Genomic DNA, 27,472 nt, shown 5'->3' with positions numbered 1-27,472 from the left:
GCGACACGGAGATCTGAACGACAGAATCTTGAATGAATAAAAAAGATAAATGACCTAAAATGAAAGTTACTTGAGTACGAATAATTTATTGGACAACCAGTTTACGAGGTCTTATTGCAAATAAATGAGAATATATATTTCATGGATCAAGGTAAGCTATTTCCTTATCGAATATACACATGACTGCTCTTTCGAATTCTTATTATTAGTTATTTTTATTTATAAGCGAGGGGTCTATTAGGGGTGCCCCTAAGTAAAAATTTGTATGATGACAACATCCATATTATTGTTTTACGTATTGATTTTAGCTGAAAATCAAAAGTTAATGTTAGCCCCCACCCCACACTACCCACCGACTAAATCCACAATTTCAAAACAACTCTGTCGCTAGACTTCTAGTCGATTCAAAGTAGTCTTATTTACAATTAAGCTAAAAGTCAAATCTATTTCTTCCTGTTGCAAAGACGTCTGTTTTTCTCTCTTATTTTAAATGGCAGTAGACCGTTTTCTCAAGGTTGCGTGTGCATCCAACTTGACGGGCCACAAATCTGAAAACCGATATTTACAGTAAAATTTTGAAGACAGTTTTATATTTAAAGAGGAGAATAATCGATTTTATGAATTCTTATCTAAAAACAATTTATAGAAATGCACAATAATACTCGTGTTCTGGTATCGTGGCCCGTCAAGTTCCTTAAATTTTGATGTGCACGCAGCCTTGAGAAAACGGTCTATACGTAAACGGTGAGGAAACGTTGCCTGCAGCTGCAACAGTGCAACGACAGAGTGGTTGCAGAGTGTCCCTCCAGTTAAAGGGAAACTCTCTCTCATGGTATTGTAACATATAAGAAACCACTTAAAATGACATCCGTTCCACAATTATATGTTTAAGTAGCCGATACCCTTTTGAAAAAAAAATCATGATTATATAAAGCCGGCTTTTTCAAGTCAAATAGTTATTTTCAACTTGCAAGTGCCGTAATGTTTTCCTATTACAGACCACGTGTTATTCTCTTGAGAATAAGATTCAATTCGATTCAGTTGTATCCATATTTATGTGTCTTCTTGTGCACAACCGTTAAACAATGGAATGATAATATAATATAATAATATACATGGCTTATATGTAGTGTTTAAAAAACGAGTAGGAGTGTTTTATCAGGTATAAAAGCACGAGGCGTAACCAAGTACTTTTATACCTGATAAAACACGATCTACGAGTTTTTTGAACTGCTTAAAACACCCATGAACAATTTATAAGATTTTGGTTCAACTAGAGCCACCATACACGTCACGAACATGGATTTTTATACTTCGATAGAGATTTGACGTCACGGGCATGCGCAACCAGATTCAATAGAAGCTCCCACACGTTGGATATTGCGTGTCAAGGCAAAGACAGGCACGTTAGTCAAAGATTTTTAGGGTTGACTATGGCCTTGATGAGGCTCTAAGTCTTCATCTAAACTTGGATGCATACTTCATCCCTGATGAAGTCATCCTCATAGTATTCGAGTGGTGTTTATATAAAAACACATGTGTCTTTATATAAAATCACTTGAATACTAATGAAGAGGACTCTATCGGGTATAAAGGTTCATGCACGTGACGTGTATGGTGGCTCCAATTGGACCATAAGCTTATGAATCATTAATGAGTGTTTTAAAGCGCTTATACAAGTCTGTTCTAAGCGCTTAGTAACATAACGTTAAAGGAATAAATTAATAAGATAGATAATATGATTATAAAGAAAAAGCTAACTTAAATAGATGAGTCTTGAGTTTAAATTTGAATAAAGATAAACTGGAAATATCTCTAATTGAAGAAGGTAGAGAGTTCCAGAGGAGCGGAGCAGCAACTGAGAAAGAACCTAGACCATATGACTTGAGATTATAAGATTTTGAAGAAGTGAGAAGATGAGCGAAGATACTCTAGGGAATGACACGTGGTCTGAAATAGGAAATGTACATAACACGTCCACGGTAAAGAGGTCTAGTATGCCCTTATTTTAACCATTGAAGTTTGAATATTCGCTGAAGGACTCCAGGTAATCCATGACTACTTGGAAACAGAACTGGTATTGGATCTGAAGAAAAGAAAAGGGGAAATAAACCAATAATGAATTAATTTTATTAGAAACAAGACTATAAATATTGCGACGGCGAAAACGAAATTTGTTCTGGTAAACGAAATAAATAAATAAATAAAATAAAATTGTAGGATTTCACAGTGGATTTTCCACATAATGGCTCTTTACCCACTGAAATCCCGATTGGAATTTCTTAGAAGTTGATTTTCGAAGTGGAAGGAAAGCGGCAAACCCGGAGAAAAACCTTCAAAGCACAGGAGAGAACCAACAAGCAACTCGTCTCTCATGCGACACCGAGCCCTGTGGGTCTCGAATTAAGGTCCCATTCATTGGTGAGAGGCGAGCGAGCTACGAGAGATTAATCAGGGAAGGGGAGAGTGGGGTTAGAAGGTATATTATTGGTTGAAAGTGATCAAGAATAAGGACAAACAACGATAAACCCACCGCAGTGTCCACGGCTCCAGGTCTCGATATTCTCAGTGCTTTCACAGTCTGGAAGACATCCACCATTTGTTCGGTTTTGACACGATCGAGTAGAGACAAGATTGTACACAACGTACCACTACGACCAACACCGTTACTAAAACAAGGACAAGAGGAAGATAATTGAGAATAGTTCAAGATCTTATGATATGGGCCTTTTTCAAGCGGCAGCCATGTTGGTTTCAACAATAGATTCCACCACGGGTGTCCTTGCATTCAAGCGCTTGAGAATAAATTTATACGGGTGAAAGCAATTTTTTTTATTCTCATAAAAATAGACATTGTCACCGAGTAAGAAAGCCGGTCCATCCTCCTAACTACATCGTCAAAGAACAATCGCTGGGTTTCACTTCACGTCGTTTCCCGTCTTTTGTGGCCGGAATTTTTAAAATAGAATTATTTCTGTTTGACAGGACTTGGTGTGTGTTGACCAGCATTTCGAGCACATATTGAGATTCAAAAAGACTATTTTTATCAGCTGATTGAAACCAAGGCACTTTGAGGTGGTGGGGATAACGTAAAAATGGATTGCAATACACTTTTTTGGCTTTGGAGTAATGATTTTCCATTTCAGACCACGTGCCCTAGAGCGTTCAACGGCTGCACATCAGAAGACACATGAATATGAATACAACTCAAACGAAGGATCTTATTCTCAAGAGAATGGCACGTGGTCTGAAACATTTCTACCAAGGTATAGAGGTCTATTCAAAAATGTGATATGAGAATATCTACCTGCACAACACAACGACAGGCTTATTGTTTGACTTTTGCTGTGATCTTTGTATCTTTTCAACGAGATCCAACACTGATGTTGTAGTTCCCGGGACGGATCCATCACTCCATCCTGTGTGCTGTAGATGTCTCACTTTGTGTGGTTTGTTTGGACCATCCTGGATTAATGAATTATAGATCATGAGGGCTAACATTATCGAATGATAGAAAATGACGATGGATGGATGGACGGACGGACGGATGGACGGACGGACGGACGGACGGACGGACGGATGGATGGATCGACGGACGGATGGATGGATGGATGGATGGATGGATGGATGGATGGATGGATGGATGGATGGATGGATGGATGGATGGATGGATGGATGGATGGATGGATGGATGGACGGACGGAACGGAGGGGGGAAAACCCAAGAACCTTGAGAAAAACCCTCGTGCCAAGGAAGAGGTTAACACATCAAACAACTCAACTCGCATGTTGTTTATGGCATAGAATCGAATGTGTAACGAAAGTGGAATAACTTACTGATTTGTGAGTTAGTGTAAACACTCGTGATACTATGGATTTCTCAGTTTCTTCTTGGATGATTTCAACTGTGATGTTCCCAAACTCCAATGATCCCTTTTCAGGCCAGTAGGGGGGGTAACTCTGATAAACGATATTTATAAATGTATAAATATTATGACATCTGAAAACATTTTTCATGAAATTTTCAGTTCACTGTTTTGAGCCTCAGATTGGGAATGTTGAATTCTTGGGGTGCATGTGACGTCAGAGAAATTATGGTTGACGTTGACTGACAAAAGAGCATGGGTCGGGATAGGCTTGAAATGGGATTCATTCAAACGATTATACCAAGCAATGCAAAAAAATAAAAAAATAAAAAAATCCCCTAACCATTTTTCCCTCTTCATTCTTATTCAGCATAACAATGGTTCCCAGTTTGTTGTCATAGATCATCTTCCAGAAATCAGCGATGGTGGTGTCGAGAGGAGCCTGGGTCAAAATGTACGCGTCCTTTTGTCTGTAGCCCTAAGAAATCAAAAAATGTTTTAAATAAAAAATAGTTAATGAATTTATTAATAAATATTAATAATTTATTAGAGATTATTAAAGTATTAAAAAATAACGTACGTTGGCATATGAGGCGTTGATGTAGTCATTTCCCTCTTTATCCGTGTCAACTTTAAGAATAACTCTAGCTTTATCCACTATAAGAGAAAGATTGTAGATTAATTGCCTTTGAGCCGAAAGTTTTTTAATTATTTGATTCAAATCCAAGAATATTCGTATTGTCTTTTCTTGTCTTTTAGTAAAGAAAGAAATAATACTCAAGGAAAAAGTATGTGGTGTGGATAATCTGTGTCTGTAACTAGGTCTATCTACTAGAAAAATGGTTTTCGATAAATAACATCAATGCTTAATATTTTCAAACTTATTTCAGTCACTTCCCTAATCATTCAGGTTTTCTCAAGAAAGACCAGTAAAGAAAGCAATAATAATAAATATGAATACACGTGGTGAGAAGATTGCTTCCCATTTGTGGAAAGATAAAGTGATGTAATTTGTGTAACTTTTTTTTTAAATCTTAATATAGAGAAATAGGAAATGTCAAACGTACAAGGCAGGATGTGTTGAAACCTGTTTTTCTTGCTGTTACACATCTTGCTTCCATGTTTCATCTCGTCTTTGGATATATCAGGACACAGGGCTGAAAGATGCTTGACAACAATAAACACAACAATTTAAAAATAAGAATAATAAAACATCACCCCCTGAGTCACAGAGCAACTTTTACACTGATATCAAAAATTTGTGTGTGTTGTTGTTGTTTTGGTTTTGTGCTGTGTTGTATCAATAGAAGTTAACTTGCACCATCACTTGATGGCATGCGCCATGTCAGAAGCATTCCAATCTAATCTAATCTGGTCCAATTTACGCAAAAAGTAATTCCGTTTCCATGGGGAAAAAGACTTGATTGTCATGTCTCTTCCTATGGCTGCACGCCATCACGTCATGGTCCAAAGCCTCTATGCGGCGGGTTGCATGGTTATTAGAGTGCAAATGGCTCAAGACATTAATGAGATTTTCCTCATAATTTTAATATCAAATTTCTTAAAGCCGTAGGGTTCCATCCCTGTCAATCCACCCCTCTTTTCCCTAGGCGTAATGCTTTCGTTTATTTCGGCTAAGGGACTTTTTCTTGGGAAAAATTCTGTTTGCGTTGTACTTATTTTCGTGTGTCTTTTCGTGTGCAGCCGTTGAACAAAGAAATTACACTATAGGGAATGACAGGTGGTCTGAAATGGGAGAACATTGTGCCAAGGTAAAGAAGTAGCTAATCGTGCTTTAAATAATAAAAACCTTGAATTCCTTTTCAAATCCCGTGATTTTCTCTTTACGGTCGTTTATAGTCAGTTCGTTGATCTTCTTCCTCAGTTGCTGTGCTTGTATCTCTGTTATCCCACACGTGAGATGCTCGAGAATCGCCATGTGTATAAACAAGTACTGCTCCTGATAAATAGGGTGGACAAATTTGAGTTTTAGTAAAGAGAAATATTAGTTATTTTTGTATCAGATAGGTATCTCTAGCGCTACAGCATGTATGTGGTTTAGTTAGTTCGTTTGTTTGTTTATTTGTTTGCTTTTTGAAAAAAAGAGGAAGGCAAGGCGAGGCGAGGCAAGGCAAGGCAAGGCAAGGCAAGGCAAGGCGAGGCGAGGCGAGGCGAGGCGAGGCGAGGCGAGGCGAGGCGAGGCGAGGCGAGGCGAGGCGAGGCGAGGCGAGGCGAGGCGAGGCGAGGCGAGGCTAGGCGAGGCGAGGCTAGGCGAGGCGAGGCGAGGCGAGGCAAGGCAAGGCAAAGAAGCAAGCAAAGAAGAAATAAAGGAAGCAGGAAGGACGAACGCATGGATGGATGGATACGGAATGGATGGACGAGCTTTTCTTTACTGTAAGGTCATGAGAAAATAGTAAACTATATCAGGTCAACTAGAAGGTACAGAAAACCATGTAGGATTACAAATGATCAAAGTTTGTTTTGAATTAAAATAGTTACGAAGCAAACTATACCTTTGTCTGCACCATGTTTTGTCTGTTTTGTCTCATTGTTTTAACAAAGTTGTCAACATCAATCGTTTTGTTCTCTTGTGCTTGTCTTATCATGGCGTCGATGGCAAGAAAAGCTCCTGTTCTTCCAATACCAGCACTGCAATGAACATTCAACCACAAATAAATAGAAAGAATAGTAGTAAGTAAATTTCTTATACCTGGAAAAAACGCGTGTTCGAGTGCCGTGACGTTATAATGATAACGCTCAACAATGAACGATGTTACGATCCCTCAAGGACTTTTATTGTTATATAAATAGCTTGACGTACAAACAAGGCCAAAAGAAATGCTGTATCTTCAAATCAGAAAGAGAAATCAACAAAAAAGGTTTAAATACCTGCAGTGAACAACCCAAGGAGACCCCATGGCTGTGTCTGATGCAAGACGCCTTCTGAAGGCCAATAACTGTGTTGCATATTGAGGAACACCTTTATCAGGCCAGGCAGTGAAATGATATTGGAAGACATAGCGCTGTTCTCTTGTCTTCATCTATGAAAAATCAATTTCATTATTAAACAAAAAAAAAAGGAATATTTTGACAAAAGATTTGCTCTTGGTGTCGTTGGCCATGACAGTCATCAAGGCGGCAAGTCTTTTGTCCTCTTATTTTCATGGGGGAATATAAGGACACGCACCAATTGTAGTCATTAAGTAAAAAATTTTAATTCATTAAGAGGAAATTTTTTCAATAAATGAGCAATAATGGCAAAAAGCGCCAAAAACTAGACTTTTCTATGAGTTTTGATCCCAATTTCCAACACTCAAAACCTTTTTTAAAGAGTTAGAAACTGATGTACTATGATAAAATGCCTGTTTGAAGCGGTATTTTCAATACAAAGATGTTTTGTTGTATTTGTGTTAGAATGTTGCTTTGTCAGGCTTTTTTATAGAAAATGTATGGGAAATAAGTAAATGAAGGTCTAAACCTCATTTTCGAATATAATTTTTGCTTTGGGTTAACACTTTGCTTCCACTTTCATCGGTCATCTCCACTTCCAAACAAGTTCAACCTTCTGCATAACAAGATTTTAGCCTTGTACAACAGCCTTTCTTTAAGAAAATAGCTTTGGCGTTCACTGCTTGAATACGAAAAGAATTCTCTATTATAATTATTTAATAAGAAAGGGGGATACCGGCTTCGGCTACCTTGGATACTACAAAAGTGCGGATGGAGTAGTCAGCAAATACTTCAGTCTTTTGTAGATGTACAGATAGGTCCTGGTACGTTTTGCTATTCTCTGGCCAATACTTTTCGCATTTTGTCTGTAAGAAAAGAAGGTCAGCTTATTTTCCTCATGTTTTTGCTATTGCTGCAAAGAAAACTGACTCAGACGAATGAATGCTAATAAGAATAGCATAAATTCCCAACAGGTGTGGGGTGAGGAGGGGGAGTAGTCACTCCTTACCGTATATCTTCAAAAATAATGCTTTCGACCCTTCTAAAATATTCTTACCAAATATATGTGGGTTATTATTTTCTTCCTTTTTCATTTTCAATGGAAAAGGGGTAGGAGACGAAGGGTGGTTAGTTCCCAAGAAATAAGCCAAATGCATCGTATATACCAAAACAGTAGACTATCGGATTTTTTTACCTTATTGTGTTCTCTGATGCCTGTTAACATGATAATTACTGAGGATTTTTCCTGCCAAATCATTCGCCAAAAATCATCAACAGTTTGAGAGACAGGGCCTATTAGGACACACACACACAAAAAAAAAAAAGAAAAAAGAAATTGATACGCATTATTGGAGTTCCTATCATTGGGGGATGCATTGAGAAACAAAAATATTTCAAAGTTTTACATTGCCTACCTTGAGTTGCAATGTAGGATATCTGCTTACAGTCGTATCCCTGAATAGCAAAGTGTAGTGAAGAACTATATTGATACTTAGTAATATACTTTATTGTTTATATGTAAATGGTAAAAAATTCAACCCTATAAAATATCAGATACCATGATCAAACTAATTTGCACTCTTTTATGAAATCTACGCTAAACAGACCCGGCCAGGGGTTGCCGAGATACGTACCAATATACAAGATATTTTCCCTCTATGAAACCTTTATACTAAGAATTTGAGGAACAATTGGGATCCCGTAAATTCCAAAAACGAGATTCTTTATGCTCATAAATCAGATATATGTTGTCGAGGATGCCGAACCCCGGGGTTAGAAATGCCCTGCATTATCCATATACCCGAATACCCTAGCCAGGCCTGTCTAGAGAATTTATTCAACAACACAATTCCCGAATATTAAGCATGTATTCCAACTAAGGAGATATCTTTCTGTGATCATACCCGTATGTAGCTTGCATTGATGTAATCTGAATCTTCGTCTCCCTCCAGCTTTTCGAGAACGACTCTCGAATTGTCGTCTGAAAACAAAGCCGCATGTTCTCAGATACAGCACTACATCAGCTGATCTCTGTTAAAGCTTATAAACGTGGGATATATTATAGACCCCTTGCATGCTACGTCAAATCAGCTCAATTTGAAGAACAAAACAAAATAATTTCGATTTCCTGATATCCTGTTAATTGGAAACATATTGTTATGTCCTCCAAACGGAGCTGCATTACGTATTGTAAGATGTCTATTGCGATACGTACATGGGATGATATTGCCATAGCGATTTTTAGATTTGTTGATCGGTTTCATTGCAACAGTGCAAGGGTACAGGCGACCTTGTGGTAATAGCTAAAATAGATAAACCATGTAGAATATTATTATCACATATACAGCTATTTTAAAACAGGTTTGTGAAGGTTTTGTTGCATGTTGCATGTTGCATGTTGCATGTTGCATGTTGCAATGTTGCAATGTTGCATGTTGCAATGTTGCATGTTGCGATGTTGCATGCTGCATGTTGCAATGTTGCATGCTGCATGTTGCACGCTGCATATACTTTACGGCAAGAGTTAAATAGACCGGAGCATGGACACATAACGCTTCACATTTTACTAAATATTGATGCCAACCTTGAATTGGTGCACCAGTAGTTCATGTTTCTTCTTTCTAGCTCGGTTCATAAAGTCTGGAAACTGATGGATACCGATTTTTTCTGTCTTATTCTCATAAATAGCATCGCCCTCTACTTCTACCATTTCTATGTTTCCCTCATTCTGCTTTTCATTTTGCTTATGCCCATCTAAATTCGAAGAGAAAAGAAAGACGCATTAAAAAGGCATGGTTTCAGTATAGATTAAAACCATTCGTTGTATGTGCTCGTGATTACACTTGAGTTTTGAACATGTTAAGACGTCATCTATAATCAATAAGAGCCATTTGTCAACGTGATTAGCGTATACATCAAAACAAATTCATAAATAGCCTTACTTAATCAAGGCTGCAAATCATTGATTACCGACGGGAACAAGGTAGATTGTTTCTTGTGCTCCGAGGTTGTCCTCATGAGGGGTATCTTTGTTAGACCCTCCAAAAATAGTTCGTCCATATATTACTATATCTTCGCCTTTATGTCTTCAAAAAATAAAACAATAGATAAATGACTCGAACGATATGAAGGCATAGATTACCCTATGGCATGAAGGCTGACTATAAATCCTTTTACAGCTGGAATGAAGTGATTCTTTTTCATTCCATGAGATTCTACCCTTCTTCTTCATTTGAGTATAGTATTTGTGAAATACGTATATTTCTAGCTCGAAGAAAAGTATGAAGTATGGGTTGGCAGCGGGTAAAAGAAAATAATTGTGAACGCTTACTTTTTATACCAGAAAATAACGACGATCAACCCAACGGCTAGGACGAAGAGTAAAGAGAAAACAACAGCAACCACTACGACTAAATCAGATACTTGATCATCCTGCTTACTTTCTTCCGCTTTCTCTACAAAAAAAGATGAGAGACCTTCACAGTCAGTTAATTAAGTAGAATATTACAGCTGCTTCAAAAAAGGTTGGTGAAGGTTTTGTCGCATGTCTCATGTTGCGTGTTGCGTGTTGCATGTCGCATGCCGCATGTTGCATGTTGCATGTTGCATGTTGCATGTTGCATGTTGCATGTTGCATGTTGCATGTTGCATGTTGCATGTTGCATGTTGCATGTTGCATGTTGCACTTCTTTATTTAACCAGAAATGCGGTCAGGAAATATGAATACGGAAGCCACCTTAAGAGAAGAAAGTCAAAAGAATTGGTTTACTAAATCGCTTTCGGCGATAGCATATACCGATGGAGTCCCTATAATTTTGGCGTGAACGTTCGTGCCAAATCGTTGATGTATACGGTCGCCCATTTCAATGCCTAGCTGTGTAAGTTGTGCTACCATCATTAATAAAGGTTATACTGTTAATGGACTACTTCCACTATATGGCGGACACCTTGGATCCCAAGGCATTATTGGTAGCCCAGAGGGGAAACAAAGTTTTGTTACAGTAATGACGTCGATTGATATTAACAGCTCACCACAAGAAAATACAACACATTTACCCATAAAAGAAAGACAAACACACCAAACTCTATATAATTTTTGTCATATCTGTTTTGTTTCGCCCACTGGCAAGATGGCCGCCGTATCGTCGAAGTAGTTCATTGGCCTCTTATGAATATATACTTTACCTTTTTTAAGGACTATAGGATCGCTAAATGGGCCAGGACCTGCAATGGTGTATCCTCGTACAGTGATGTTGTACTTCATGTTGTCTGTAAGGCTTATGTTCACCAGTATGTATGGTGACTCGCTAGCATTAGCTGCACGAGATACGACAGGTGATCGACGTATTCGTCTAGCCAAGGAAGACCAATTTACCTCGAAGGCAATAATCTTACCATTGCTTAGCTCTCTAGGTATTTCTTCCCATGACACGTTGTATTTTCCCTTGTCGGACATAGTCACTTTGATGTTTGCTGGAGCAGATGACGGTTCTGTTTTGAGCGTAGTGAAAATAAGAGTGAGTATTTCTTTGTAGTCTTACCTTTAAATAACTCTTACCATATGCAGATACTGCACTGAGTTCAAGATATCTTTCGTACCTAATGTTATCTAAAAACTATTTTTAACAACTATCACTCTCTGTACGGGGCTCTTCCGTGAGCTTCGCTGCACACGCACTACTACTACATTCTGCATTAACGATATACAACACTCAACTCATATGTTGAATTTTTCGGAGGGAGGAAGCCATAGAACCTGGAGAAAAAACCCTCGTAGCACATTAGAGAACAACACATCAAACAAACTCAACTCACATGATCCGGGTCTGCGCTAGGGCTAGAACCCTTCGAGGGAATCAAGGGTGGCTTACGATAGTGCACTCTTATCTCACCTCCCACCTCTAGGTTGTCGGATTAGATTCCTGGACTCGCCAACATGCGAGTGGAGTTTGCATGTTAGGTGTTTCCCTAGATTCGTGGGTTTTTCTCCAGATTTTCCGATTTTCCTACCTCTGCAAAACCTAACACGCTAAATTCCAATTCAATCTGTAAATGAGCCATGTTATAGAAGAATAGACTAGAGCTGTTTTCGTATGACCATGAAAACCTCACAGCACGAACACGGTTGTGACACCGCAAGGCGTACGACAGCCCAATCACATTACACTAGAATTCTCCATCAAATCACGACATAAACACGGCGTGGACACTCAATCAAAATTCTAGAAAACATCACGGTCACGGCAAGGTACGTGTATACAGCACCAACTTTTTTTCCACAGTCATATGAAAGCTGCTTTAAGAATTTACAATACTTACTACATTCCTGAATGTGTGCAGTCCACGTTTGAGAGGGATCTCCAATAAGACCATTGGCCTTCGCTTTCAAATAGAATCCAAAACGTGCTCCACCAATGACTTTAATCGTGTAGCTCATGGTTGTAAAATCGGTAATGGCCATTGACGGCATATTGCTTTTATTATCAATGACGTAGTTATAGAATAGGGTATAGCTTGTTATTTTGCCAATTGCTCTCATTGGTTTCTCCCACTTCAACGTTACAGTTGGTCTTTGGGTCCCACGTTGAGGGTTGATTGTGGCGTTAAGATGTCTTGGTCTCGTGGGCACTACGTTTTGTAGAAAAACAGAGAAATCAACTTTCGTCTGCTGATCCCATTATAGAGGCTTTGCAACATCACGTGATGGCAGCAATGACAAAAGGAACAACAATAAGGTGTTTTCCCTAGGGAAACTGAATAGACCTCTTTACCTGCAAATTGCGCATTTCAGACCACGTGATTTTCTCCTGAAAAGAGTTCTTTTATGATGAGCATTTAAAATATGTACATATAAAAGAATCAACTCCCAAGAGTGGCATCACATGGTCTCGAAAATGGGACAACAAACAACGAAGGTACAGAGGTCTATTAGTTCTCATGTAAATCAGATTTGAACAGACTCAATACTCGCAGCTTCTTGTCATAATTGGTGCAAAGACTCTATAATAGGTTATTTACTTAATGTTAGGATCATTTCAGCATCAAGTATATAACAAACCAACTTTGACGTAAATAATTTACAACTTTGAAATCCAACAGACCTACCCTAAGTCTTGACTGAAACAAATTTTAATCCTTTTTCGGGGGAAACCCAGGAGGAGACAAGGGGAACCAGGTCCCAATTATAGTGTCCCCACGTTCACACTCACACACATACCACATTCAACTCACATGTACATGTTGTGTTGTACGGAGGGAGGAAATCGGCTTTGCTTCACCTACATTACTATGATGCTTTGGAAAGGTTTTTTTTGAAAGCTAGAAATTAAAAAAGCAAAATACATACCTAATATTGTGGAGATGCTTCCTCTGCTCTGCAATTTTCTGTATGAACCATAATCCACTTGACAAATGTAGTCCAAACTGGTACAGTGTCTTAGCGCTTTGTCACAAGAATATTTGTCATAAACATCATCAGCTGATGTGTAGTTTACACGTATTGTTGATATGAGTATTGATCCTGTTCTTACTGAACCGATAGAGTAACTTGTAATGTCTGTATCGTTATGGTACCATTTGATGCTCAGTCCTCTTTCTGCTCTGCAAACCAAGTCTGCATGCGAACCGTGACTGGGATGCAGTTCTTTGTTCCCTATCGGTGGTGGTATTGGTGGAGCTAACAAAAAGTACAAAAAGGCTTTATTAGAATGTTTGCTTATGTTTGAAAAGCAGGGAACAGGGGAACGTTTCATGGGAGTCCGTGAATTCCCACCACCACAACCTAGAATTTTGCCTAAAATTTTATTTAAAAATCAGGAAATAGAAATTATTCATCATTTGTCTCTAGCTAAAAGAAACTTGGGAAAAAATCAGAGTCCCTGATAGGAATCGAGCCCATGACCTTCCGGATACCGGTCGCATGTTCTACCACTGAGGAGCTATAGGAAAGACTCGTGATGAGGGGTCATTTACTGGGTTTATTCACATTCCTATATAATGTACACGTAGGAAGTATAACATTCTGGGAATATTTCAAGTGATAGAAATTTGTTACTGAAGTGATTCCTACCCCGGCCCACCCCACTTCCTACCCCCAAATCTCAACTCAGAATCTTGTATCTGCACTTTCAAAAAAAAACTCAACATGCGTACCTGGTTCTTTGGTAACACCATATATTTCCACTCTAAGGGCGTATGCTTCAATCTTTTCTAAAGGATAGAACCGTACAAATCTAGCTGCTAGAGGACTTGGCAAGGAATGCTTGACGATGCTTGTTGAATTATTTTCGTTACCAGTAAAAACCTGAACACATCGAGAAATAAAGTTACAGGAGAACCAAAGGGTTGTATTTCTATCCTCCCCCTCCTTCCCAGTCCAATGTTTTAAAATGCCATAATTTTTAAGATAAAGTGCTGTATATCCGCTGATGATTCAAACCTCACAAACTCCATGTTTAGCAATATATCTGGACATGTAATGGTTTCCGATCGCAAAGACGGGCAATACAATTGTAGACTGTTTTGTTAATAGTGTTTTAAGTTGATCCATCAGTAATTGTATATTATTGATATTTTTTTGGCTCAAATGATTTACCATTTCCTTTTCCAAAGTTTTGCTTTCTACAGGCACCCATCGTAGATTATCTATAGATCCTTTAACTCTGTATTTTACTGTAATGTCGTCACCGCTTGGATCACCTTGTGTAGCCACAGCACACACGTAGTAAATCTCTGCAAGGTCTATTTGTAACCATGGGTTGGTATCATCGTCACTTGGTCTCCATGAGCTGTTACCAAGGAGCCTGGCTTTGGCCGCAGTTCTCGCGTTACTATAAATAGAACTCGCTGACATTCTGTTGTCTGGCACGGCGCTGCTATTGGATATACCAATGGCTAATTCCATATAAACTAAAAAGAATTGTATGTACTTTTAAAACTGCGTTTACTATAAATATTTTATAGTTTCTATTAATTGAAGAAAAATAGTGATTATTATGATGTCAAAAAAAGTATCTCGTCCTCTGATTCGAAAACGAGGCATTTTCGGGCAACATCTTACGCGCACTATAGAAAACACATACAAAAAACTTTGAGATTATGTTAATGAAGGAATACTTTAAAGGTGCTGACACACGGTGCAACATTGCATGCAAAATTGCACGCAAAAAGACTGTTGCAGCGTGTGTCAACCCCAAACTTGTTCCACGCAACGTTGCATGCAACGAATCTGAAGTTGAGTCGCTCTCTTCTCTTGCAACATTGCGCGCAACAAATTTCATCATGTGAACATGGCTACAACATTACCTGCAATATTTCGAAATTTCCAGCCAATCAGCTAGCACCAAATCTATAACTGCTGACCAAATATCTTAACATAGCAGGCTGACACAAGCGATGTTGCGATATTTTGTTGCAATGTGTGTTACTCCGATTCAAATTTGTTGCTTGCAATGTTGCGTGCAATGTTGCACAGTGTGTCAGCACCTTAAGGCTTATTTAACTTCAGAAGCAGGATTATAATTGTTTAAAACGAAATAGCTCACTTCAGGCAAAACCAATGAATCGTAGAAATTGCCTATAACTCTATGATTTCCTATGAACACTGCTCGGAAATGCCTCGTTTGTATGCGCCTGCAATATATTTATAAAAGCGCTCGCGCATCTCAGAAATCGTTTCTTGAGACTCCTCTGGAACTTCCCTGTGACAAATCTATTGTGTAGTTCATTACCTTCAGTGTAAACTTCAACTTCACATAATGTGAGGTATCCCGCATGATTGTCAAACGTGATAGTCAAGAACCGTCCCATCATGCTTTGATGGCAGTAGATAGACGTTCCAATCCCAGACGGCAGTGGGCCCTTCACATTGTTACAAACAGGATTTGATTTACCACCATTGTTTGAACTCCCACCTAGAAATAAAAGATATTCGTGTTATTAATTATTTTATATAATGACATTAACACAGCTACTGTCCTCGTCCTTCTCTATTGTCCTAGAGAAGCACGAGTGGCGTAGCGGTGATAGCGCTCGCCTTTAACCAAGGCGAACCGCGTTCGCTTCCCGAACTCGACGTCTTATTTGAATAGAGTACCAATTTTTACGAAAAAAACTATGAATTTGTGAATAGCTACCCTCATCGATCAGCTCTATGCGTGAATGCCACCTTGGCTGACAACATCACGACGCTATTCAACAAAAATGCAGGTTGTGTTTCAAAAAGAAAATGCTTACATCAGTTAGTAGCTCTCTTGTGAATCCTTATTTTTCAAATTTAATATTTAATGGAATTATTTACCAATAAGAATTAGAAAGTCGTGCAGTCTCTCGTGGCAAGCTTTCCTATTAACAATGAACACCTCATATACAGGTACACTATGACCAAGATCAACCATCCACCAGGCTCCGTTCTCATAATAGGTGTGGGTGCAGCTTTTACCAGAAACATATACTGGATTACGATTCCCATCAACTGCATGTCTCGCATTTCCATACACATGTCCTAAACTGGACTGCGTTGCTGCTTTATTGTAGGCGTAGTTTACTTTAGAGGCTGAGAAATACAGATAGTAGATAATATATTAATCATTATGAATCCCAATATTGCAGTCACAACATACCTCCTTAGCTTCAGGACGTAAAGTTTTCCCATTTCCGACCACCACCCATTCCCTAGAATATAATAGGCCTTTTGCAACAGCAGGTCACTTGACCCTACCCTTAAGAAGTGACGTCGTGTCAAAATGAAAAGAGCACTTTGATATTAAAAAGAACGCGAAATTTCAGCTTATAACATGTAACAAAGGAGAAATAGTATTAAATACAAAATCGAATATTAATTAATAAAAATTTGTATAAAAAAATGTGTTGGATGGAAAAGCTTCGGTAGGGTCACGTCACCTGTTGTTGAAAAAGGCCTTATTTCTATAACGGTTTATGTTAAAGGCGGGGTTGCGTATGAGAAGAAACATGAATATGAATACGTACAACTCAAACAAACAATTAGTTTATTCTCAAGAAAATAACACATGGTTTGAAATAAGTAAGCATTCACTCAAGGAAAAGAGGGCGGTTCCATCTCTCAAGATAACTATAAGGTGTTTTTATCTTACCTGACTGTATTCGTATTCCATATATCTCAGCTCTCATACAAACAGCTCCGTGGTGCATTATGGGTAGGATACGTAGATTTCTGGCAATGATTCCTCGATAAAGAATCTGCTTGACGATTCCAACTCCATCCACGTTACCATATAATGTCTAGAAATGTGTCAACAATAAATTGAAATACTTTGAGACGATTTTCAAATTTCAGTCTTTGGAACCTCTTTACCTTTCAGACGTCAAGAGTTTTGCCTTCCGACGATCAAGAATTCAAAACTAATTCAGACCGTTGGGATTTGGATGGGCAGAAGTCAAATGACAAGAAAAAGCGAGAAGCAAGCCTGAGTCGCAGGCTTCAACAAACGGCGCCATATATATTGCCATGACGGAGAATACAATTTGTTTAACCCCACGGAATTACCTCGCCCCGAAACGCTTGAATTCGAGGTCACGCGCGGTAAAGCTGTTGTTCCAGTCATCATGGCTGCCGCGTAAGAAAGGTTCCTCAAAAGCTATCAAGGAATTTGACAAAAATTCAAAAGATTTTATTGCGCCCTCTGACCTGTTGTGTGTTGCCATTCTCCTTGTATGGATGATAAGTCTTCCCATCATCAGAACAATTAAGCTGAAAAGTCTTGACCCATTGTTTCGCCAAATGGTCACCCTGTGTTGACACAGCACAAATGATGTGGGGGGTCCCTAAGTCAATCTGTAGATAAGGGTTATCATCATTTCCCATAGCACACCACAATGGTCCATTAGTGTAGTTTAGTCTGGCCTGGTCACCTGCTGTCCCTGAAGATGCTGTTATCTTGTCAGCTGCTATGACACTGTTCTGCATGCCAAGAGCAAGGTCTCGACAATCATCTGAAAAGTATCCCATATCGATTTTTATGCGTTTTTGGAGTCCACTATTTCAAGAGTAGATCCAGGGGGTATATATTAGGTGGGTAGACACCCCTCTTTGGAGTTGTGACGCTGTGTGATGCCTTTTTAGGTAACAGTCACCCCCCTTGATTCTGTTCACTGTATCTTAATACTTATGAATACACTCAACAAAATCACTCCATTTTGATTGGACAATAGGAGTACAATTAAATCCCAAATTGTACTCTGCAGAGTCCTAATTAAGGTGCTCCATATCGTTGAGCGTATTATAAATATTACGGGGGCTCTGGCTCAATAGAGTACGACCACGAAGTTCTATCTTTTATTTTGGCTTCGTTCACCAATCTCATAATCTAAATCTCTCAATATTTCTTATGCATCCCTTTTTATATGAATTTGTTCAAAAATCAAATTGATTGACAGGTTGTTATAATTGTTCGTTTATTGACTAAAACATTTCAGGAGGCGTTCCCTCTTAATCTAGATTTTGAAAAAACTAGAATATCTTAATGATGAATGAATGAATCAATAATTAGTTTGATATAGGAATAAACTACGACCTACAAGGAAGCGTTTGGTCATAGTAAGGTCAATTGCTACAGCGGTTTAAACGGAATTAGGGCACGGATTAAATGCCTGATTGATTTGATAAACTTCAGAGGGCAAAGAGTCGTAACCGGGTCACAACAAGTTCAGGGCAAGTCAGAAAGGATACATTAGACTTAAGGAAGTTCAAGGTCAAAACTTGGTTGTACGTGCCACTCGTGAAAGGCACATGACTCACGTGTTGTAACTTTCTTTTTTTGACCACACGGGCTTGTATATCATCTTTAGGACATGCGTGTTGCCAGGTTAATGATGAATTGATTGATAATTAAAATATTTTAAAGAGGAATGATATTTGTTTGATTGTTGTCCCGTGACATAAACAAAAACAGCGCACAATCTTCTCGTACAATTCGGAATTTAGGTATAAGTGATTTTAGTATTCTTATGTAAGGCCGCAAGGCATCATGGGTAAAAACACGTGCGAGAGCGAGAGAGTATGCATGAAGATTGTAAATGTGAAAGGTTGTCATTAAAAAGATATATCAAACGAACATCAAAATTGTACAGTGATTTTTTGAAAGTTTTCAAAATTGGACGAGCCTTTCTCGAGATCGTGCTATTACCTATACTAATTTTGTGTTTATCGCAAGGGTTGCCTTATCTTTATGCAAGTATAAGTAGGGTTGAAAATAAGCTCAACGGGGGATTTGAGAGTGGTGTTCAAAACGAAATGAAGTCACACAAATAGAACTTGAGGACCTTTGTTTTTCTTTGCGAGCTGAGAACGCAGAAACACGTCCTTCTAAATGCTAGAACATTCTGCTTTTTAGTCCAAAAATGCTACCTCCTTCGAAGATAGTGCCAGAAAAGGAGCAAGTCTCAATACATAAACTTCTTTGCTCAAGACAAAACTGTACTTTTTTTAAGGTAGCAAAATCTATAACTTTTTAAACTATAAGATGTGTCCTTATTTCGAAATCTGAGATGAATGAATTTCGTGACGAATAGGTAAAATCGAAAGATACCATTGTTCTTCAATTCAAATGCTTGTCATCAGCTTCTTCTTCAATAGAGTTTCTTTATTTTATTTTCGCATATCGAAACCTCGGTGAACAAAAAGATGTCCTAGATCTTGAAAGTAGTAAAGTAAACCATCTCATTTAAATTTTTAGCTTTAGATTCTTAAAAATCGCAATAAAATCTTTTTTTATTTTGCTGGAAAAAGTAGTCACAATTAAACCAAGCCTGATGCTTGCTCGACCTAATTTTTAAGATTGTTTTCAAGTTTTACGCAGGTCTTAAGAGCTTCAGCTTAACGTTTGTGAACACTTTCTTGTGTAAAAATGTAGATTAAGAAAATTAAAATGAACAGTTTTTAAATCTAAATATAAGCGCAGAGGGTTAAAGGAGATTGAGTTTGGGTAAGTCAAGGTTTTATTCATGTCGAAGATGGATCGATATGCCCTTCAGGAACAAAAATGATTGTGTCTTTTTGCTATCGTAACTTCAAGGAATATATTAAAAGTATGTTTTGTTTGTTTATTAGAATCTGTTGTTGCTTCTACTATGGAAAATAATCAGTCAAAGTTTCGCTCAAATAATTAAGTACTTTTGATGTTGTCGTATCGTTATTATATTGTTATTGATATAATTAATTTTTGCCTATCAATGAATAAAGTTGTCAAAACCATAGGATGTAAGGTCATGGCAAATTAGAATAAACTTAATCTTACCTGCAGCCCAGACACCTGTAGTAACAGAAATAATGTGTAATGTGGGTAAACCTTGAACTCTTTTAGTTGGAAATCAAAGCCAGCTACTAGACTCGTTCAATATTTTTGAAAGTATGCTGAATATAAACTTTGTTCGAGTAGGGACCATATATTTTTACCACTTGTCCTTAAATTGATTTTAAACCTAATTATACGATATTCACTCATTCTCCATTATATTTACATTTATTCATGATAAGTCCGTATCCAGATCTTAGTATCTGGGTAGGATGTAACAACATGTGAAATTAGAATAAACGTAATCTTACCTGCAGCCCAGACACTTGTAGTAACAAAAATAAAGTAGAATAATGTGGGTAAACCTTGAACTACTGCCATCTGAAAGACGAGATTAAAGTATTTAAGTCAAGTGGATTTTGTCAATGCTTTAAGTAAAGTGGATTCGTGCTTTTGTAAACTGATTTCCTGTATGCAATTTCGAACTTGACACTCGCAAGGTAGTCTTGGTCTTGGTTACGTATCAGGCGCAAAAATGAAGTTACAGCTCCCATACGTTGTTATTGGTGGAGGGGGGAGGGGGGGAGGGGGGAGGGGGAGGGGAGGGGGAGGGGGGAGGGGGAGGGAGGGGGGAAAGGGGTGTGCTGGGGGATTCGCAAAAAAGAAATTTGTTTTCAATGGTTTGGGCCCTCCTCCTTTCACTCAGTAAGAAATTAATGGGCCTACCGGCCATGAAGTCAAGAAGGAAGCAGCTTCCTTAGCATGTTGACGATATTATATAGCTTAGTTGATATTATTATAATATTATAGCCTTGTAATTTTTTATTCTTTTTACTTCTTCTTTTTCTTCCTTTTTTTTTTTTTTTTTTTTTTTTTTTTTTGACCCTAGATGCAATATTACGACAGCCAACTAGAAAGCTTATCTCCTTTGGCTGTCGTACACTTACACCTATTACATGTTAATTATAGTAAAAATTCTAAATATTATTCAAAATATATATATTTTTGTAATTCTATGATATAAAATTGAAAAAAACAGTGTAAATAAACTGAAATTCAATTGAATTGAATTAGTTGCTCAATTTGTAATTGCATTTTAATAAGGTTACCTTTTTATTCCACATTTTCTCCTCCTTCTCCTTCAAATTATCCGTTCTTATTCTTCTTCTTCTTCTTCTTCTTCTTCTTCTTCTTCTTCTTCTTCTTATTCTTATTCTTCTTGACTTAAACTTAGTTCAACAACGCTTCGACACGTCGACGTCCTAAGACCCTCCGTCGATTAAGTGTAACGATATTCAGGTGCACTGAAGCATTCAACTTCCAACGCCATTTAAATCGAAAATCGAAAGGAAATGACACTATTATTCTCTTTTAGCTTCTTCAAACTCAATGAATCCGTGTCAACCGAAATTTCTGTTCTCCTTCGAATAGCATGCCTCTTGGATGAATTCTTATTTTCTGTCGCGAAAGAGAAGCTTGTTTTGTTCGATTAGAAGTTACAGAGATGGTTCTAAATACTAATACAATCTCCACTGCTACACGATAATTTTAAAGATCTTTTTAACTAATTTGCATATTGCATATCTCTGAGACGGAAAGACATGTCGACAAAAGGCTGACGCTATTTTTCTTCAATATTCTCGTACGCGTTACAAACCGGAATTCTCGAGGGTTCCAGCTCGAGGGTTCATATCTATTGTAAACTTCAGAATAAAAGTAAAAGAAATAAAAAATAGCTTTTGGACTTGTGTTGGAGCATGCGCAGTACGCCTTGCACCATTTTCGTCGTAGACCAACGTCATTATGCATATATTATTCAAAGGTCGAAACATGCATAATGACGATACTAATGCGGATAATAATAATGACATGGACACAACTGATCGTGAGTACAGTAATGATTATCCCCAAACAGACTTAAGAATAAAAGTAGCCGTCAATATTTCAGGGTATTGTCGTCGTAATTAGTTTATAATATAATACATTATATGACACAATATATAGTCTATGACTATTCCATGATGCACATTGGCCATAGAAAACAATCCATTACACGACACACAATACTTACCTCCCCTCCATGCCGAGCTCCATGATATAGCTTCTAGTTTGTAATGTTCTGTAAGCGCCATAGTTGACCTGATACTGATTGACTCTAAACTGACATTCTTCCTAACAAATAACTTTTGCTGTTTGCTTCGGTTCGAAGAATAGAAGCAAAATATTGTTTTCACGGTTCGCCTAATATGGAGAGTGGTTGCCATGGAGATAATGACGCAACGAACGGCAAAAGGCGGGCTTTCGCAGGCGAAGGGTTTCATTCTAGCCTGACTGCAAGGTTAAGCACGGCACACTAATTTTGTCTTGCCTTTATTTGACGTTGTTTTTCGCTTTTCTCTTTTTCTTGACACAAGCTTTCATTCTATCATCGAGGTCTTTATTTTTCCAAGCATTATTTGACTGCAAGTATGGATACAAAACTACAAGAAGAGATAGAGAGACAACAGAACACATTGATGACTAAGCTTGTCGAAGTGATGGACACTAAGATGAACCATTTGAAGAGAGAGTTAGAGACTATTTCGGGCACCACACACGAAGCCCAGATGAATGAAATCAAACGAATAAAGTTCACTGAGCCTCGTTTATTCAAGAAGAAAGGTCACGAGCACCAATTCAAGCATAACGAACAAGTAAAGCAGACTGTCGTCGAGGCCCGAGAGGCTGTTCAAGCAAGAAAACACGAGGCTTGCCTTACAAAGCTGGAAGAAGGTATTGCTTTAATCGACCAACGACAGAAGCTAATCCTTTTAGCTGACAAGTCAGAATACGGGTGGAAGACCGTAGGCGAATACGTAGAGAATGAACTCGCCGAGGATGACGATGATGCAAAAAAGATCAAAAAAGCTGAAAAAGAAGCTCAAAGAAAAGTAGTCGAAGCCCCGCGCAACCAAAGCAGGCAGGAACCGCAATGCTTGGTTCAGAAGAGTCTCCTAGAACCGCCCCTACAGCTACAGTTACCAACCCAACAGCCAACAGTTTTGTTTCTCAGGCAGCTTTACCCATCCTGGGTCCAGGTCGAGGATATTCATACTACCCTGGAGCTTATAATGCAAAGAGAAGCGGGTTGTGTTTCAGTTGTGGTAAACCGGGGCATTGGCGAGGTGAATGCCCACTGATAGTAACCGAAGGGTCTACTCCTCAAGCAGGAAACAAAAAGTTAAGTATGCCTGATTTTCCTTGTTAGTTGATTCGGAGGGAATAAAAGATGGGCAAGAGTGTTTTCGCACAGGCTGGGAGAGCGAATTTAGTGACGATATTGTTATAGAGAACGATGAGCAAGCAATGGCAGATTTCCTAGAGTTTGATCAAACTCATGAGCAGGTGAGAGGAAATCTCAAACGACATGTCGCTGAATGGGAGGCGTTAGAAGTCACTCAACCGGTGTTAGAGATTGTTAAATCGGGTTACAAACTACCTTTAATAACTCTCCCTGAGCCTACAGTGCTAAGGAATAATAAGTCGGCTTTAGACAATCAGGTTTTTGTCACAGAAGCTATAACAGATTTACTAACTTGTGGTAGCATCGATAGGGTGGACTACCAACCAAAAGTTGTAAATGCCTTGTCCGTTTCCATTCGCGATGATGGAAAGAAGCGATTAGTTCTAGATTTAAGGCATGTTAACCCACACCTCTATAAATATAAGTTTCGGTGCGAAGACGTAGAAACAGCTAAACAGCTTTTTCAAAGGGGGTTCTTTCTCTATACTTTCGATATCAAGAGCGCTTACCATCACGTTGAAATTTTTGAACCTCATCGATCCTATTTAGGTTTTCGATGGTTCTATAAGGGTAAGTTACAGTATTTTATTTTCAATGTATTACCATTCGGTTTATCGACGGCTCCGTATTTGTTTACAAAAATGCTCAAACCAGTCGTGAGTTCATGGAGGGGTTCGGGTAAGGCCGTCTGTATGTTTTTAGACGATGGAATAGGAGGCCATCGCTCTTTGGAGTCTGCAACATCTGATGCTGCATCCGTTCGCGAGCATCTATCTCGACTAGGTTTATCCTCAGTGACACTAAGTGCGACTGGGAACCTAAGTTAGTGCAAACCTGGTTGGGACACGTTTTTAACATGTCAGAAAATCGCCTGTATGTCACAGAAAAAAGGGTAAATAAGCTCAAAGATTCAGTAGCGCGCATCCTTACAGGTCCCAACACAATACAAGCCAAGCAGCTAGCGGGGGTTGTGGGTCAGATTATTTCCATGTCAAAAGCCATTGGGCCAAAGGTTTACCTGCACACTCGACATATGTATTATGCTTTAGAGACCAGGTGGTCCTGGAATTCCGTCGTCCACCTAACTTCGCGCGTTTTGGAGGAATTGTCCTTTTGGACCAATAACGTAAGCCAACTTAATGGTACAGAATTGTTTGAAGAACCTCGGAAATTCGATTCCGTGATTTATTCCGACGCTTCTGGGCGTGGTTATGGGGGGTTCGCTATATCAGCAGGAAATAAATTAGTTTGCCACGGGCTTTGGGATGGAGCTGAGAGAAACAAAAGCTCAACTTGGCGTGAAGCCAAAGCAATTGACAACATGATACAGTCCCTTGCAAACACGTTACAGGGGCACAATATTCAATGGTACACCGACAATAAAAATGTCGTAAGCCTTATCCATAGGGGAAGCATGAACCCAGAGTTACAGGCAGTTGCTGAGCAAATCGCAGATGCTTGTTCGGTCAATAGTATATCAGTAAATCCAGTTTGGGTTCCAAGGCAACAGAATCAATTGGCTGATTATGTAAGTAAGCTTAATGACGTGGATGACTGGGGCATAAGCATGCCTATATATAAGTGGCTCAATAACATGTGGGGCCCGTTCACCATTGATCGATTTGCATCTTGGTATAATACCAAATGTACCAGATTTAATTCCAGGTTTTGGAATCCTGGGTGCGAGAACGTAGACGCATTCGCGCAAAATTGGGGCTCAGAGAACAACTGGGTTGTATCACCTCCAAGCCAGATCATCAGAGCCTGGAGACATTTTTACATCTGCAAAGCTAAGGGAGCTATGATTGTCCCCCTTTGGAAGGGAGCGGTTTTTTGGCCATGCCTATGCCCAGATGGCACTCATTTGTCAAAGCATATCACAGACTGGGTGGGAATCCCGGACTATCATGTTCCAGCAACTGTTCCCGGGCGTTGTTTCAACACATTGTTTAAGGGTACGAAACTGAGCTGCAGGCTCATAGCTGTATTTATAGATTACAGTCGCCCGATAACGAGAACGAATGACAGAGGCTTTTGCATGTCTTTTAATGGTATATGCGACAACTGCGTTCTGACTGGTTAGCACTTATTTGCGCAGGCTAATGACGCCGTCATGGCTTACTACAGGAGTAGTTCTAGCCCACAGGTGGCTTATTTCAGGAGTATTTTTAGCCCGCAGGTGGCTTACTACAGTAGTATTTTTAGCCCACAGGTGGTTTCCTTGTCTAAAATGCATCCTGTTTAACTCAGAAGTTTGTACAACAGTTTTGTACATTATAAAGTGCATGCTGTCAACTCACAGGTGGCTTTTTTACATACACTTACAATAATATGAAATAACATGATGGGCTACACTAGGCTAGGCGCGTTTATAACCCACAGGTTGTTGTAAGTCAGGATCGTTATCATCCTCAAAAAGGCGCAAGCGAATCTGACTAAGGTTCAGTTTAGGTTTAAAGAAGTTTTTATTTCTTTATTTTATTCCACAGGTATGAACATCTTTAATTTTGGGGAGTGGAAGGAACTACAAGATCGAGTAAGAGACGACCCAAGTTTGGTCCGATTGCATGACATTCTTAAGAAGTCTGCTATTTGCGCTAAAGCAGACGGGACTGTTCGTAATTACGTTTATTCGTTAAATCGCTGGGTAGTATTTGCAAAAAGGAAAAGTTTTACAGTTTTCCCAGCTTCGGCCGTAGATGTTGCCCTGTTTTTCGGATTTTTGTCAGATAATTTCGCCTCCGCATCAGTTATTGAAACCAGTTACTGTGCTTTGAAGTGGGTACACGATTTGGCTGGGGTACCTAACCCTGTAGTTAATCCCTTTGTTAAGAATGTGATCGAGGGGTCTAAAAGGCAGCACGCCAAACCCACAGTTAAGAAAACGCCGATTTTTTGTGACGCACTTCGTTTGTGCTGTTCTAAGTATCAGCTAGATAACACCTTAACTGTTCGTAGAGATATCGCTATGGCTCTACTGCTATACGCCGGTTTCTTTAGGTTTAGTGAACTAGCCTCCCTCAGAGTTAGAGATGTCACAATTTGTGATTCACACGTGACCATCCAGGTCACACAGAGTAAAACAGATCAGTATAGAAAGGGTCAGGAAGTAGTCATTAGTAGGACAGGCAATCCCACTTGTCCAGTTTACAATTTGGAAAAATATATTCAATTGGCAGGCATCACGGGGCTCGGTTCAAACCCAGATTATGTGTTTAAACCTATAGTTAAGACTAGCAGGGGTTTTATGCTTGTTCATAAAAGCAAGCCGTTAAGTTACACTAGAGCTAAGGAATCCATTATCGGTTTGGTTAAACAGTTTGCTGGAAATGATGCAAATCTTTCGTTACATTCGTTCAGGGCAGGTGGAGCTACGTCAGCCGCTAACGCCCGAGTTTCAGACCGTTGTTGGAAGCGACACGGTCGATGGAAGTCAGAGTCCGCTAAGGATGGGTATGTGGAGGATTCTATTGAGAATCGTTTACTTGTTTCAAAGTCTTTAGGCTTATAACTACCCCTATTCATTTTCATTTTGTCCCGTTCTTTGGTCAGTTTCTAATTGCATGCCAGCAGTCAGCTTCCAATGTATCAGAATAAAGTTGTTTGAGTGTTTGATGGTTCAGGGATACAGTAGGGAATAGGGAAAACTTGCTGTTTGCTTCGGTTCGAAGAATAGAAGCAAAATATTGTTTTCACGGTTCGCCTAATATGGAGAGTGGTTGCCATGGAGATAATGACGCAACGAACGGCAAAAGGCGGGCTTTCGCAGGCGAAGGGTTTCATTCTAGCCTGACTGCAAGGTTAAGCACGGCACACTAATTTTGTCTTGCTTTTATTACTTTTAAGAATCGTTGTAAACATCTTAGGACCTTTCTCCCTCAAGGTCTTTTTTCGCCTAACACTGCATTCGGGAGGGACCAGGTTTCCTCCTAAAAAGGGGGTTTTGCCTGGCGGGCAGTAGGCGAGCTTCTACCAAAGATAATCCCTCAAACGGGTCTTGTACACAACAACAAAATGATTTAATAAACGGAGCCTGCAGTATGCCTTTGTTGGCGGGGCAATATATCGGAACAATGTGTGCCGACTGTCCAGCTTTCTAATTGC

At 39.1% G+C, this 27,472-nt stretch overlaps 1 protein-coding gene and 1 pseudogene across 2 annotated transcripts; one reads left to right on the top strand and one right to left on the bottom strand.

The window, feature by feature from the left end:
- Nucleotides 1-66: 66 nt before the first annotated feature.
- Nucleotides 67-22,464, bottom strand: LOC116299658 (uncharacterized). 2 transcript variants are annotated; one of them, XM_089037070.1, is made up of 30 exons: nt 21,195-22,464; nt 20,397-20,466; nt 20,089-20,103; nt 17,481-17,785; nt 16,927-17,074; nt 16,113-16,367; nt 15,544-15,726; nt 14,409-14,722; nt 13,967-14,117; nt 13,161-13,490; nt 12,134-12,442; nt 11,000-11,305; nt 10,146-10,269; nt 9,785-9,900; nt 9,399-9,568; nt 9,030-9,117; nt 8,719-8,795; nt 8,230-8,269; nt 8,010-8,107; nt 7,564-7,680; nt 6,755-6,906; nt 6,379-6,514; nt 5,676-5,825; nt 4,933-5,032; nt 4,446-4,522; nt 4,209-4,343; nt 3,837-3,959; nt 3,308-3,465; nt 2,534-2,669; nt 67-2,086 (listed from the first exon to the last, which is right to left on the bottom strand). In XM_089037070.1, exons 1-30 carry the CDS (start codon nt 21,207-21,209, stop codon nt 2,009-2,011), a joined length of 4,476 nt encoding a protein of 1,491 aa, XP_088893196.1. In that variant the 5' UTR covers nt 21,210-22,464; the 3' UTR covers nt 67-2,008. The 2 variants fall into 2 exon arrangements, with proteins under 2 accessions (XP_088893196.1, XP_088893197.1); XM_089037071.1 differs by lacking the exons at nt 67-2,086; nt 2,534-2,669; nt 3,308-3,465; nt 3,837-3,959; nt 4,209-4,343 and having other exon boundaries at nt 4,953-5,032.
- LOC116297091 (uncharacterized) lies at nt 22,464-27,442 on the top strand (annotated as a pseudogene).
- Nucleotides 27,443-27,472: the final 30 nt, after the last annotated feature.

The sequence above is a fragment of the Actinia tenebrosa genome, unplaced genomic scaffold (genome assembly GCF_029948245.1).
Source record: "Actinia tenebrosa isolate PJP-AT-01 unplaced genomic scaffold, QUT_ActTen_1.0 PGA_scaffold4__44_contigs__length_22323623, whole genome shotgun sequence".
Taxonomy (NCBI): Eukaryota; Metazoa; Cnidaria; class Anthozoa; order Actiniaria; family Actiniidae; genus Actinia; species Actinia tenebrosa.
This window is presented reverse-complemented; position numbering and strand designations above follow the sequence as displayed.

Coding starts and splice junctions, on each gene's coding strand:
- LOC116299658 (XM_089037070.1), bottom strand. Junction 9,901..10,145: donor GTTATTTTCTGGTATAAAAA/GTAAGCGTTCAC, acceptor TATTTTTTGAAG/ACATAAAGGCGAAGATATAG. Junction 8,270..8,718: donor TCAATGCAAGCTACATACGG/GTATGATCACAG, acceptor TTTGCTATTCAG/GGATACGACTGTAAGCAGAT.